Source organism: Hydra vulgaris, chromosome 12 (genome assembly GCF_038396675.1).
Source record: "Hydra vulgaris chromosome 12, alternate assembly HydraT2T_AEP".
Classification (NCBI taxonomy): domain Eukaryota; kingdom Metazoa; phylum Cnidaria; class Hydrozoa; order Anthoathecata; family Hydridae; genus Hydra; species Hydra vulgaris.
Genome location: NC_088931.1, coordinates 30,347,149 through 30,363,465, shown reverse-complemented (window position 1 = coordinate 30,363,465; position 16,317 = coordinate 30,347,149). Strand labels below are relative to the sequence as shown.

The 16,317-nt window shown below is 27.4% G+C and overlaps 2 protein-coding genes across 10 annotated transcripts in view; one reads left to right on the top strand and one right to left on the bottom strand.

Moving 5' to 3' along the window:
* The first annotated feature begins 5,394 nt into the window (after positions 1 to 5,394).
* On the top strand, positions 5,395 to 7,622 carry LOC136088647 (uncharacterized). The gene is made up of 3 exons (XM_065812883.1): positions 5,395 to 7,055; positions 7,125 to 7,193; positions 7,442 to 7,622. Exon 1 carries the CDS (start codon positions 5,730 to 5,732, stop codon positions 6,264 to 6,266), a length of 537 nt encoding a protein of 178 aa, XP_065668955.1. The 5' UTR covers positions 5,395 to 5,729; the 3' UTR covers positions 6,267 to 7,055; positions 7,125 to 7,193; positions 7,442 to 7,622.
* A 4,777-nt stretch (positions 7,623 to 12,399) lies between these two features.
* The window catches only part of LOC100214201 (cGMP-dependent 3',5'-cyclic phosphodiesterase), a 58,626-nt gene continuing 54,708 nt past the window's right edge, over positions 12,400 to 16,317 (bottom strand). For all 9 annotated transcript variants that reach the window (XM_065812873.1, XM_065812880.1, XM_065812876.1 and 6 more), the window contains 3 exons: positions 13,404 to 13,555; positions 13,159 to 13,265; positions 12,400 to 12,546 (listed from right to left, as the gene is read on the bottom strand). In XM_065812873.1, coding sequence (XP_065668945.1) covers positions 12,438 to 12,546; positions 13,159 to 13,265; positions 13,404 to 13,555 — 368 coding nt within the window. In that variant the 3' untranslated portion in view covers positions 12,400 to 12,437. The remainder of the gene's footprint in view (positions 12,547 to 13,158; positions 13,266 to 13,403; positions 13,556 to 16,317) is intronic.

The window sequence follows — 16,317 nt, the reverse complement described above, 5'->3', positions numbered from 1 at the left end:
ACATATGGGAACCATATGGTATTTACACACATGGGAAATCCCACGTGGGTTTCCTGTGGGATTTGGATGGGAATTAATTTAAAAGCTGGTAACTAAAAAAAAAAGTAAAAAAAAATTTTTTAAATCGACATTGCATTGCGTTACGTTTATATTGTGTGAAAATATTTTATATTAATAGAGAGAATGGCAAGCAAGTATGTAAGTACCACGAATAATGTTTATCTTTCTTTATAGAAAAAAGATTAAGATATGTGCAAATAGACGTATTATTAGGATAATATTATAGTTATTTGAATTTAGATTTTGAGTTAGTTATTTGCAAATAATTAACTGATGCAAGTTGAAATGTTGTCAAAAACCAATCTTGCATGCATGGGACACTGCAGTGTCCCACAAAGAAATGCAGGTTTGAAACTCGAAGAATTCCCAATTTTCTTTATTAAAAAAAAAAAAAGTAGGATGGAGATGGGTTTCTGTAACTTTTTTTATGCTCCAAAACTTTTAATTTTAGATATAATAAGGTCCTTAAGACTTAAGGGACTTACGAACTACATTGAGGAACAAAAACAGAATATTTACAGAAACTTTTCAATTTTTAGTTTGGAGTACCACAGTGTTATTGGGAATAAAGCCTCTGGCTCCAGTTTTCAAAGTAATACGATCTAAAGTAATGTTTAAATAAAATAAATGCTTTAAAATGCATATAGTTATACATATAACTCCTGATAGTTAACTATATGTATAACTAGATATACATATAATTTGTTATAAAAACTTATTTTTTAAGGTTATGTTTGAACAAATTAGTACCAATTAATTCAAATTCAAGATTTAGTTAAAGTTCAAGTTAAAGTTCTTATTTATTCATTGTTTTTGTTAATTTTATATTTATTTGTTCAAATTTATCAGTTAGTACTATTTTTTACTACAGTAAGAATGTTTATCATTGTTGAACGTGATTTTATTAGTAACTTAATTTTATTTTCAATATATTTTGACAACACCCTATACATATTAAATGATGACAGCTTCACTTTTCTATTTATGTTAAATTTATTACGTTTCAATAACTCAGATTGAATCTTAACTGAATTATTGTAATCTTTGTAGGGGTTTGTTGTATATCAAATCGTGTTGTAAATAAAGTAAAAATAATATATATATATATATATATATATATATATATATATATATATATATATATATATATATATATATATATATATATATACATATATATACATATATACATATGTATATATGTATATATATATATATATATATATATATATATATATATATATATATATATATATATATATATATATATATATATATATATATATATATATATATATATATATATACAAATATATATATATATATTTGTTGAACGTTGTAATAGCATAAAATAAGTAATTATTTTTAAAAATAACACAATGTTTTTTATTCTTGACATGTTTCGTAAAATTTTATTTACATTACAGCTTGTTTATTAAGTGAGGGACTTTCCCATTTAATGTGGAGAGCTTTACATTATGCTATAAACTTATCTATTTAATTTTACTGTCAGTTTATTTATATATATATTTTTTGACAGGTGGTTATTTTTATTGGTTATTTACCGAGTTATTTTGTAATAAATATATTGGTTTATTATGTATAATTTTTTGTCCGTTAATATTTCTCTGTAAAGACTTCTATTTTTTAATATACATTTCAGAGTTTTTTATTATTGTAAAATAATCTTTTGAAAATGTAAATAAAATTTTACGAAACATGTCAAGAATAAAAAACATCGTGTTATTTTTAAAAATAATTATATATATATATATATATATTCATATATTTATATATATATATATATATACAAATATATATATATATATATATATATATAATTCATTTTATAAAATAGAGACTGACAACTGATAATTAATGGATGTAAATACAAATTATAAAAATCATGTAAACTTCATTTATTATTTCTAAATACTATATTAATGTTAGTCGACAAAGTTAAAATCAATTTAGAGCATTGTTATTAGTTCTTTTGCGATTCGCACTTCCACTTCTGTCTCTCAAATTTATAAAATAGGTGGTCAAAGCTTGCTCAATAGGTAGGTTATCAGCATAACAATGCTTTTTTCTTACACTTTCTTAAGAGAAATATGGCAAATTGATTACTTATTTTACCTAAATCATAGGGTCATCTATGCATAATGATGTCAGATGATGACCCGTTTATTGAACACCTTCACCTTTTATCAAACTCAGTCAATTTTTTGCCATCTCCCATTGAAAATGATGTCAGTTTTTGTTATCATATTATGATGGTATATCTGAATTGTTAATATAATATAAAAAATGCATATACCATCAATTTTTTTCTGGTTCAATTATACATTTATTCTCAACAGTACTACAGTTTTAAGCAACAAAAGCAAGAAGTTTTTAGACCACATTGTTGGTGTAAATACCTCTAAAACCTGCTCATAGCTAGCATATATTGTTTTACTTTTTTTTTAAATTAAATATGTTACTTTTTTTTTTAATTCAATTTTTTAATTGACATTATTTTGGTCTCAACTTCCCCTCCCCATTGTCAATTATTGTTAAACTCACACTGCCCCTCTATCTACTGGCATCATTTATGGATGATCCCATAGCCTAAATACTATATATATATATATATATATATATATATATATATATATATATATATATATATATATATATATATATATATATATATATTCTTTTTACTTTATTTACAACACCATTTGATATACAACAAACCCCTACAAAGCTTACAATAATTCAGTTAAAATTCAATCTGAGTTATTGAAACGTAATAAATTTAACATCAATAGAAAAGTAAAACTGTCATCATTTAAAATGTAAAGGGTGTTGTCAAAATACGTTGAAAGTAAAATTAAGTTACTAATAAAATCAGGTTCAACAATGATAAACATTCTTACTGTAGTAAGAATTAGTACTAGTTAACAAATCTGAACAAATAAATATAAAATAGTGAAAAAACAATGAACAAATAAGAACTTGAACTTGAACTAAATCTTGAATTTGAATTAATTGGTACTAATTTGTTCAAGCATAACCTTAAAAAATAAGTTTATATAATAAATATTATGTATAACTAGTTATACATATAGTTAACTATCAGGAGTTATATGTATAACTGCATGAATTTTAAAGCATTTTATTTAATTTATATATTACTTTAGATCGTATTACTTTGAATACTGGACCCAGAGACTTTATTCCCAATTACACTGTGGTACTCCAGATTAAAAATTGAAAGAAAGAAAATTTGACTTTCAAACCAGCATTTCTTTGTGGGACACTGCAGTGTCCCATGCATGCATGCTTGGTTTTTGACAACATTTGAACTTGCATCAGTCAATTGTTTGCAGATAATATACTCAAGAACTATATTCAAATATCATATGAACATGTTAGAGAATGTTCATACGATATTTGAACATCACAAATTTAATAACATTGTTGTGATATGTTATATAAATAATACCATAATAGATTATGATATGAAAATAAGATAGGATATGAAGGCAATGATCAAAGAATAAATTTACTTATAGAAATTTAGATGTTTGTTTATTAGTTTCAAAATATTATATTATGTGTGACCACAGCCTTCTATAATAACAGGCCTTGACATCGCGCAACAAAGTTGTTAAATTGAAGGCCAATTCCTAAAACTGTGTTTACATTTTCATCTTTTAACATTAAACGAAAGTTTGTGTTCATGCTTTTTTAATAAATCTTTGATTTCTAAAATTTGATTGGTTTATAAATTAGATATTGCAACTTCAAGACGATAATGTTGTAAGATTCAAGGCGTTACATTGTAAGATAATAGTATTGTCAAACTAACGGTAAGTTTTTTTAATAATTAAAATGCCTTTAAAATGCTGTGTATCTCTTTGCAAGTCGAACTATCTCAACTACAACAAAAATATCAATTTATACAACTACAATATCAATACTCAACTATATCAATTTATAAATTCCCGAAGAATCTAGAGGAGAGAAAAAGATGTAGTGAAGCTATCCCTAAGATCTGGTTTTATTGTTACAGACTATATAGCAGTATGTCAACTTCTATGGCCAAATGAAGCACCTTTTGAAAGCAAATATGGGAAGCAACGTCCTTTAAACCCACCATCTGTTTTTGAAATTTTATGTCTAGTTGTTTAGCCACACCAGCAAGTTAAGTTAGAAAAACTGTAACTTCAAGCGGTTTTCGAAGCATTTTACCAAATGAGTTAAATGATTTTCTATAAGAGGATGAACTTATATTTGACGATATTCAATCTTTGTTAAGTGATAATAACGATGTTATTGTTTTCCAGCTTAATAAAAAAAGTTTACACATGCAATCAAAAATGTACAAACTCGGTGTTCCATTATTTATTTTAGTAATTTTCAATGATTATTCATTTGTAATTAACCATAATGGTACAACTTGTAATATTTCATCTTTAGCTGTAAACAAATTAAAGTTAATAAAAACAAAATCAGCTTTATTTGAAGCAGTTAGATTTTTAAAAAATAAAGAAAGTTCGCTTCAGTTAAATATTCTATTCGAACACCTTAATGCTATGAGAAAAGTTAATGTTGGTGAAGTTTTATATACTCCAGATATTATATGTAGAGCATATGAGTATTTTGCTATGCGACGAAGTTTATATGATTGTTTGTGTATTGACTACAAGTTGTCAAGTATAAGGACTTTAACAAGATTGACTTCAAAAATAAGCTCAATGGAGGACCTAAGTTTCATAAATAGTATTTTTATGAATTTAAATCTATTGAAAAGAACTTCCATACTACTAATTGATGAGGTCTATGTCAAAGCTTCATTACTTTACTAATGAGGTGCTTTGTTTGGTCAAGCAGTAAACTACCCTGAAAAGTTAGCTAAAACAATTTTATCATTTATGATTAAATGTCTTTTTGGAGGTCCAGAATTTATATGTAGAGCTCAACCTGTTGCAAATTGTTCCTCTGAATTTCAGTTTTCTCAATGTCAACAAATTGTTCATACGATAAATAATATTAAAAATAGTAAGACATTGGTAATAATTACTGGTGGTAACCATGTAAATCAAAGATTTTTTGGAATGTTTAAAACAGTTGATAGTAAACCATGGTTAACAAGATCAGGTATATATTTTTTTTATGATTATGTGCATCTCTTAAAATCTATACGAAACAATTGGTTGACAGAAAAGACTGACGAACTTCAATTTTTAAACAATAAAGAACTGGCTTTGGCTAAGTGGAGTAATTTATAAACTTTTCTAAATCACTCCACTTAGCCAAAGCCAGTTCTTTTGATCTAAAACTTTAATTTAAAAACTGAGTGCAATTATCTTTTTAAACTCTCTAAACTTACAGCTAAATCAGTTTATCCAAAACCAATAGAGAGACAATCTGTAAAGTTTTGTTTGTCTGTTTTTTGTGAAGAAACAGTAGCTGCATTAAGAACGCATCTAGAGATTGAAAATAAAGCATTTGAAGGTACTGCTGTATTTATTGAAAAAAAATTTTTTTTTTCAAATGTTGTTAATGTCAAAGCACCTGGTGCTGGAATTCGGTTTAGAAATGAATTATGCGGAGAAATCCACTCAGTTGGTGATCAACAGTTACAACTGCTACGAGATATTGCTGAACTGTCAAATTTTATGAAACCTACAGGTAAGCGTGTAAAACAGCTTACGCTAGATACTAGCAATGCAATAGCGCATTCATGTTATGGCTTTATTGATCTCGTAGAAACTTTGTTGAGTAATGGAGCAAATTATGTCTTATTAGGTTGGTTTTCAACAGATCCACTTGAAAAAGCTTTTTCTAAGCTTCGACAGGGATCTGGAGGTACTTACTTTATAAACGCTAAATCTGTAATTGAAAAAATTAATATTCAACATACTAAATTGATATTACAACTTAACATTCCTGTTGATGGTATTGATGGTCATACTTGTGACATATGTTTTAGAGATATTTCTACTGATGAAAAAGAACTTCTAGATAATATACATGATCTTGAAAGCTCAGTTAATAAATCTACATTAGTGGCTATAGTTTACATAGCTGGCTATGTGCAAAAAAGCGAAATAAAAATTTATGATGATTCTACCAATTATTATTATAAATATGGAAGTTATCTGTATAGCCTAAACAGAGGCGGACTTGAAATTCCTTCTGATACTCTTGTCTAATGGTCAATATTTTGCTTTTTTTTTATATATATATATAGAGATGGGTTCAAGGTGCTACTGACCCTTTATGCAGAACATTCTGTGTTACTCAGTTTCAGTTCATTGCTGCTAAATATAGATTTAAAATCACAAAAAAACTGCTAAAGAATTACTCACTAATTACCACTCCCAAAGTACTAAAGCTATCATAATTTATGTGAAAATTAGTTTTGTATTTTATTATGCTATTTACTTGTTATGTTTTTTATTTTCTCATTAGCCTATATGTCTCTCAATATGTTTGGATTTGTAAATATTTACCCTGTTGAGATATATTGGTAAAACTTTTTTGCTTGAATCGACTTTTGTTGGTGTTTTTTATTGTTGGTAATTTTTATTGTTACCATTTTTAGCAAAAAAAAATTAAAAATACAGTTATCTTTCTAATATATAGATATATACTTTGTTATAGTTCTGCTTGTTATTGATACTATTTAATATTACATAAATTTTCTTAATGAAATTTGAAATACGAAAAATATGATTATCTTTTAACAATTTTTTGGTTTTCTTTTTATATTTCCGTCTTTACTAGAGATTATTTTTAGAAAACATAGACTGCCATTAGACCCAACCTAATATAAAAATATATCATATAAGTAAAAGTGAAAGTTTAATCGGCCTTCAGTTTTTACGGCATTTTGCGCGATGTCAAGGCCTGTTTTTATAGAAGGCCGTGTGTATGACGATAAAGTAAAGATATTTTTGCATCCACTGGCTATTGCACCCAAGGTCTACATCATTGAAAAAGTAGGTTTTTACATTTTTGTTTTTGTTTTTTTGTTAAACTACTTATCCTAATTGATCACTTTTTTTCAGGATTCTCCTCATGGGTTCAAGCTCATTACGCATAATATGTGTTCAATTACCCATAATACGTTAGTCATTGTAAGTAATAAATTAGAAAATAATTATTTGTGAAATGTTGTAGTCATTAATGATTTCAACCTGGCTAATAATCAAAATTGCTCGACTAATAAGGTTCCTTATTAAAATTGTTCTCTCTCTCTCATATATATATATATATATATATATATATATATATATATATATATATATATATATATATATATATATATATATATATATATATATATATATATATATATATATTTGTATTTATTTATTTTTTTTAGAAAATGTTTGAAGAAAGTTAGAAGATACTAAAAAACTTGGTATTATGCAAGCCGAAGCGATTTAATTAATTCAATCGATAAAAAACGACGTGTAAAGCGCAAAAGAAAAAATAATATTTTTAATATTCATTTTGGATGTATTAATTAATAGCATTTATTTTGAAATAAATTCATTTTGCAACACGGTTTTTAATTTTATAAAATTTCGTCATAATAGTTTAAGGTAAATCGCACAGGTTATAGGTAGAAAACATCACATGTAAAAGATCAAAAATGCTACACATTTTGAATACCAAATGGGATAAAGTAGCAAATACCAGATTAAGTTAAACCTATATGAAAGCTTCGATGATTAATTTTAAATTACTATTTAAGTAATTTTTAAATTAAAAGAAATTTAAAAATTATCATAGAAGCATTCGGACTTTCATTTGTCTAGTATTGACTACTTTTATACCATTTGGATTAAAATATGTGGCATTTAAGATCTATAACATGTAGTATTTTCCACCTATATCCCATGTAGGATTTACCACATAAAACCCATGTGGGATTTACCATATGAAACCCACATGGGACAAAATAATAATCCCCATATGGGTTACATATGGTAAAAACCCACGCGTATCCCATATGGGATTTACCATATGGAATCCATGTGGGATTTACCATATGAAACCCACATGGGACAAAATAATAATCCCCACATGGGTTACATGTGGAAAAAATCCACGCGTATCCCATGTGCGCTTTTTCACTGGGACATTGGATAAATAAGCCCTGAAAATTTCAAGTAGTTATCACTATTAATTCAAAAGTTATGATGTTTTTTGTGAGACAATTTTCTTGAAAAACGATATGGAGAAAAATCAAAAAACAAGAAAAAAAATTTGTTATAAAGCTAAAATCGTCCTTTTAAATAAGTTTCTCCTCCCTCTTTATGTAAGTCTTTATCCAATAAACCCTTTTTGATGGCTTTTAGTTTTTTTTCTTTTTGCTTTTGTGTCTTATCTGATGATTTAATAAGTAAATTTTGGATGCTGTGTCAATTCTTTTTTTTCAGATATAATATTAAAACGGGCACCGGTCCGTATTCCAAGTTTTTCATACACTTTAACTAGTCCAAATTGACATTCGTTGTATTGAAGAATAGCACTGTATACACCTAACTGTAGAATTTATCTTTCTATAAAGACTTGCTTAGGACATTTCATCCAGATAATATTATTCAGGGACTCATTAGCCTTTTGAGTTTCCCCGTGGATGCACTTACGAAGAAGTTCATCATTTGAAAGATCTTGGAAAATCTTTGACTAGATAGGAAACATCCACTCTGGTAAATTAGTCCTCTCTTTGTATTTTTTAAGTTTAGTTTTTTTATAACTACACCACGACTCTTCTCCTGGTGAAAAAAACACGTGGTGCTTCAATCATCCAAACATTTTCCTTTGCTTACTGCTGTCACTACACCGTTCAACAAGAAGTGCCCTCTTTTTTGCCAAGTTCCATCAATCGATACACAACAAGAATGTATACCTGGGACAATTTCTTCCATTTTTGCTTCATTTGCAGCATTTTGCATACTTTCTATTGGAGAATTTTCATATGCCGAAAATAACTTATTATTAATATTTCTAAAGGCAGTATTAGATATTGAGTGCATATTCATACACTGTGCAAATATTTTGACTGATTCATGCCTTTTACCAATTTCTCGAAACACCATAACAAATCGAACACTAATTTCGCTCTACTTACAACCATACATTTTTTCAGAGGCACTAAAAGGTGAAATATACTTGTGACTTTTATTTTTACATTTTCTACAAAAGTAAACAATTTTATGAGAAAATCCCTTTCTATCATCCAAATTATTAGATATTGTGACATTGGCTTCCCCACATTCTTGACACTACTATCATTTTCCTAAGTATTTTAAAATTTATAAATAAAAAATAATCATTACTTCTTCCAGAATGTTCAGCTGGTTTAATGGTAAATTTTTTTTGGTGATCTTTTCAATATTTACATTTTTTTAATTTCCATTTATACCACATTTATTATTTACAATATGTACAGATTTTCTACAACCACGACCACCAACACGCTTTCTTGATGACTTTCTTTTGTTATTTCGAAGGTTTGCCTTATTATATCTTTATTATTTTACTAAAATCTAACTAACATGTTAACTAATTTTAATAAACACATTAGAAAACAGTAAAAAGTAAAAAAATTATTATAAAAAAGCCATCCTGCTGGTTGCACTTTGCAACAACATAACTTATAATTATTAAATATTCAACAACTTGGACGTACGAGGCAACATTAGAGTTGCAAAAGAGATGTACTACTTTAAGTTTTAAAGTACATTTAAGATATTAACTAAAAAAATCAAACGGTTGCTAGGCAATAAAATTATATCTACCTGTATAAAATTATAAATATTGTAAAAAGCATAAACAAACTTAAAGATTATACCACGAGAAAGAGCGTTAAATTTGACATTAGAATATCTAATTTGCCAAAAAATAAATTTTTGAAAAAATTTTGACTTTTGATTATGTAGGAACCACCTTAAATGAAAAATCTTTAGCAAAACTTCTAAGAACTGATGGTTATCTTTATAAAGATAATTTGAAAAAAGTCTATTAAATATTTTGTTTTGGCTCAGATTCAAGAGGTTCGAGGTTCAATGCCGGTTCCGTTCAGACAAATGACATTGGTAAGGAAGGAGGCGTGAATTTATTTGTATTTTTAAAAAATGTACAATATTCAAAATGGTTAGACGAAAATAATCCAGACTTGAATAACAAACATAACGAATTGCAAAAACTTTTTGTTATTTTCTAATTGCTCTTTCCCCCTTGCCTGCATTGCTTTTTGTTTTGTGGGTTATGGTAAAAACAATAAAAACCTTTACAGGTAGTGGGGTTATGTTAGGTTTAAGTGCAAAAATGTTTTATATGACATTTTGTCTTATAAAACATTTTATAAGACATGCTTATTAGTATTAGCTAAAATAAGGTTAGTGCCATAAACAAAAATATCTGTGATTAAGTTTTATGGAGATCATAAATAAAAATGAGAAAAGAAGTAACTCAAATATAGAGTTCTGGGGAGTTCCACATCATTTTATAAATCTATGAAAACTCGTATATTAGAAATTTTCAGCAACACTGCAAATAGTTTGGAGTATATAAAATAATGGTAATTACTAAATTACTCTTATGTAACACCAACAAAATAATAGTAATAAAAAAACTTAAAGCAATTGTGAAGAAACAAAGTTAGTCTGCACAATGTCATTGTCACAAAGTCATACTTTTTTAAATTCGATTTGAATGCAGACAAAGGGCGAGTTCGCTATATGGTCTGAAACTGAGTTCCATACTTTAATGATTCTTTGGCTGTAAAATTTTCTTGTATCATTAATGTTTTTATTACGTGGAATAAGCCTTAACTTTTGTGAATGGTTTCTAGTAAGATACTTTGAGTTGGAAAAAGATAAAAAAAAAAGTAAAAAAGGTATATTAACAAGATGTACCATTTTATAACTCATACTACTAACTATGAGATATTTAAGAGATTCAAGTCGAAAGACAAGAATTCTTGAATAGTAATCAGTGTATGTAATATAATATCTTTTGCAGACGATTCTGGTAAAATATTTTAAGACTTTTTCTATGCAAGTTATATCTTTTAAAAGATGAGGGCTCCAAACTTGCGTGCAAAATTACTATTATCAAGATTACTATTAAGACCGCACATAAACTTTTAACAAAAGTTAAGAATTGTTAGAGATGAAGGGTTTTAAAAGTAGGTAAATGCGAGATTATACAATGCTTGAAATACAAGACAACGAATAGAGAACTTCGTATCAAAGGATATGGTGTCTTTGAATATCTAAAACTATCAGTTAAATACTTTTTCGGAGTGTTGTGTGATAAGACCGTTAGTTTTTGTTGGAGCACCTAAATAACTATAAAAAAGTTGACAACAAAATAGACGAGTTTAAAGTATTGTGTGATAAAAGTAGTCCTATGTAAATAAAAGCAATAAAAGGAAAGGAGTGGTAATGTAAAATCAAATGCGCTGTATGAAGTAAATGACAAAGTCTTGAGATCTAGCTAGGTTAAACAGTTGTAGTTTGTGGTAAAGATAAATATTTGGCTGGATTTTAAAGATATTTTAGTAACGGATGATTTTAATTTTTCGAATATAACTTGGTCAAATGGTTATGCAGAATCGATAAACAGAAAATTATATATATATATATATATATATATATATATATATATATATATATATATATATATATATATATATATATATATTAATAATGCTGTTGGTTCTCCGTTGTGATGTTGCTCACAAATTTATTTTTGTGACGACATTTGGACGCAAGTTCGCTTCTCATGTTTAGTAAATTTAGGGGCAATAAAATTATTTAGTAAGTAAATTTAGTAAACTTTTTTAACGCTAGAAAACGATGACCTTATAAACTTTGTATTCCCCTTCATATTGAGTGGGGGAGGGGGGGGGGGTTCAAACTTTATATAGTCATAATTTTAAAACGTTAAGAGATTATTGAATTAAATTTAATAACTACCGATAAATATAAATCTAGTTAAGAATAATAAAAAAAATATTTCATCAACATGTTGCTCTCACGTTTGGCGCATTTGTCGCTGAAATTTTAGGGATTTTTTTTGTTCCCAGGCTCCAATCATCGCTATTTTTTGCAAATCATCTTTATTTGACATAAGTATTAACATATCAATGTTTCCTCCATGTCTGAAATTTAGTTATCTCAAACATAAAAAAATGCTGCATCCGCCCCTGCTTGTAACTAAATTTGGTATACTGTGGTAAGTGACGCTTTGTTCAAAAATATTACCTGGACAACTTGCACCTTAAATGGCTCAAGAAAATTTAGTTCTATTTATGACAATATCATGGTAGTAAAAACACGTATATTTAAAAGCAAACAATTTTATACAGAAAACTCTTTCCTCAAAGTGTTAAGTTCTTTCCATCGATTCATATTTTCTCGAATACACAAAAGAATGCAAGACGATTCCGGAAAAATATTCGCGAGTAACCTAAAAAAAAAGAAAAATGAAGATAAGAAGCCGTTCATATTGCACGAACAAAAAAAATTTAAACTTTGCTTCTCTCACTCCTTTTTTACAGTGTATTTAAAGAGACTCTTTCCCATAAAACTTTATGTGCTCTTTTAATTTACCTTTCCCAAATTAATTATAAAGTCACAGTAAAAATTAAAATCTTAAAATCAATATGAAAATAGATATCTATTTGCAATAATAATTTTATCGACAGGGTCGACGACACTGGGGTGTGCCCCTACTTTTTCTCTAAAGGACCTTTTTTTTTTTTAAAGAAAAAAAAAAAAAAATCTAGATATAGAGGACTTTTTTTAGAAATTGACGATTGTGCCCCTCCACTTCGAAGCCCGTGTCATCACCAATGATCGAGTTAATACTAATTTAAGTAAATTAATACAAAATACAACTATTTAAATCTAAAATGACGTTTAACCTTTTACCGCCCCTATTAGCGCCACATGGCTTTTTTTGTATACCTCCTAAATTATGTTATCACAATACGGACTCTTTTAATCAAATTTCAAACTCAAGAACTTGAGTTTAAAGTTTAATTTTTTTTGTTAGATCATAAAAATTACAACAACTTACTCGTAAATCGGTAAAACAATTTTATTTAGGAAACCATATTGTAAATCTGGAACACTAGCTTTATCGCGGTCCATCATCTCGATAGGAGTGTAACCTAAAGATTTTTCCTAATAACACAAATGAGTTATCAGTAATAAAACTACTTTTGTAACAAAAATAAAAAGACCTAAGAAATTAAGAGAAAAAAAAAACATTTATGTTTACATGGTTTCTTGAAACATTTTTTCAAATAAAGTTATTTTTACCTGGTCTCCTTGTGCAAAAAACTCAGCATAAAGAAGATCAGATACACCAAATGTACTTTCCCAAGGTTTTGTTTGATCTGATAGATCAGCAGTGGTCATACACAAAGACAAAATCATTTCACAATGTTTTTTATCTGCTTTATCAATACCACCTGAGAAAAAAAATATTTCTGTTTTTTTAAATTTTTCTAAAGTTTTATTTTGATAAAATCTAATTTAATTATAGCAAAATTTAATTGAAAAAACCTTATTGACAACAAAGCAAGCTTAGATAATGCGAGTTAAGAAATCTCAATAAAGTATTTTTATTTTAAAACATTTTTGTCATTGTTTTTTAATACATCTATGTCATTGTAGGTCATGTTGCAAATCTGTTTTTATTAATCTAATAGAAGTATGAAACTATGTTTTTACCTAATTTTAAATTTTAAACTGTATGCACAAATAGTGATACACATGAAAGTATATTTGATACCAGATGTGCCGACTAAGATGTACTTGTTAGTCTAAACTTAAATATGTGACTGTAAATAAATAGTCTAAACTAAAGCGTGTAACTATGACTATGTTAGTCTAAATTAAAGTGTCTTTGTGAAGTTTAAAGCGTGTAACTATGTCTATGTTTGTCTAAACAAAAGCATGTAACAATGTTTTTGTTAGTCTAAACAAAAGCGTGTAACTATGTCTATGTTTGTCTAAACAACTATTTTACAACAGGTAAGGGGTCAGAGCAATATCAACAGATTTTAAAAATTGCAAACACAGATTGCAAACCAAATTGTAACCACAGATGCCATTTTCCAGCAGGTAGAAAATCAGTATTCATTTAAATACTTATTAAATAGTTTTGAGATTAAGTTTTTAAGTCTGTGACAGAAATGTTATCAAGACCGCAGTTTGTAGAAAAATTTAAGTGAGAAATAATTTTGGAAACAGAAACTGGAATAATTTAGATTTTTAACAACGGCTTAACTTGCTTCTTTGGGTATCAGGAAAAATGTAGTAATAGACTCAAGAGATTAATTAAATTTTAAGTTCTTTTCAAATAGTTCTGCTTTAATGAGGTAACAAGATTAGACCCATTTATGAGAGATGGAATGCTAGAATTACTTTTGTAAATGACAATATTCAAAAGTGTTTGGAGAGTTCTAGAATCTAACTTCTGAGATAAACTAACGGTTGCTCAAGCAGGAGAAAACCATTGGATAGAGTGAGACTTGAATCAAAATCGATAAAAAAGAAACAATAAAAAGAATAGATAAAAAACAGCCCAAGGACCATAAAAAAAAAAACACAAAAGGAATCAGTCTTATGGTACTAGTAAGATGGAAACAGCATGAATCCAATATAAATGAAGTATGAAATAAAAATTATTCTTTAAAAATCTGGTATAGAGAAACTGAACACAAGCTAAGGTCAGAGACAAAAATCAAGGAGCAAAAGTAATTTGAGTTGTCTGAAAAAAATGCTCAGATGAAGGAGAACAATAAAAAATATTTAAATGAAGTTAATGAAAGTACTTAAAAGAATAGTAGATAAATTCAGAAAGAAATCAAAGGAAGGAACCAAAGTTTACTACAAATAATTGAATTGATATGAAGGCATATACAGGGTGGCCACACTTTTTTAAGCTAACAAAATTAGAAGAATTTAGGAGATTTTTAAGGAATTTTTAGGAGATTTTATCGGGAAACTTGGAAAAACAAATAAAAAAATTAGGATTATTTAAGAGGATTTTTATATTTTTGTAACAAAATATAAAATACTATTCAAAAACTTTAAAAAATAAAAAAATAAAAAATTTGAAAGTTTGAGTCGAATGTTTTAACTTAAACTTCAAATAACAAGTTTAAATTAGGAGATTATAGAAGTATTTTTGTAATATACATCAAATATATTTTAGGAGAATTAAGGTCTTATTAGGAGGTTTATTAGGGAACATGGCCACCCTGTATATATCCAAGCCGAGCATGCGATTATTCTTTATGAACCAAAAAAGATTAATTACTGGGATCCAATGATGAAACAGCCGAATTTAAATTAATCTCACAATGAGCAAGCAGGTCTTGTGAATTTTGAAAGTGATAAGGTTCTGCAGATGAAAAGTTATTTTAAAGACCACGCAAATTTATAAGAGATAAGCTAAAACAATTTGGAAGCAATTATGGTTTTTATTTTCAACAATTTTTGGTACTATAGCAATAGTTTAAATTGTGAAATATCATGAACCTCATAAAGTATGAGGAATTATACAAAATACAAGCAGTCATACAAAATATTAGGAACTTCATGAAGAATAAAGAAGTACACAAAATGTTAAGGACTACACAAAATACTAGAAACCGCACAAAAAATCAGAAGCCACGTGAATTATAAAAACTATAAAAAATCAGGAACTACATGAAAAACCAGGGTCTACAGAGCATTAGGAACTAAACAAAAACTATGTTGAATATCGGAAACTATATAAAACATCAAAAAAGTATAGTAAAACATTAGTAACCATGTTAAACATCAGGAACAAAATACCAGAAACTACATGTATTTTTTTAATTACATTTTGTAATAAAAAAATAGCTATTTGCATTTTTTTTTTGATTCCAATATCCCTGGATCTGCCATAATTATTTCATGCTTTTCTCATTAACACAATAATTAAAGAAAATTTGTTTGCTAGTTGAAACTAAAATATGTGAATATGGGGTAGTTTCATGTCAATTGACCCAGGCTCAACAACAAAATCTGAGATGTCAACAAACATCTTAGATTTTGCTGATTTTTATACAGTTGAGAGTATATAGTAAAATACAAATTCCTTGAAAATTTTAGGCTCTAGTTCCAAGAAGATCCTGAAATATGACCATTTTACTTTTAGCAGATATTGGCTATGCCCCTCTTGTCCACCCCCCCTCCC

What these genes read in the sequence shown, in the direction of transcription:
- LOC136088647 (XM_065812883.1), top strand. Translation starts at nt 5,730, where the DNA reads ATGAAACCTACAGGTAAGCGTGTAAAACAGCTTACGCTAGATACTAGC.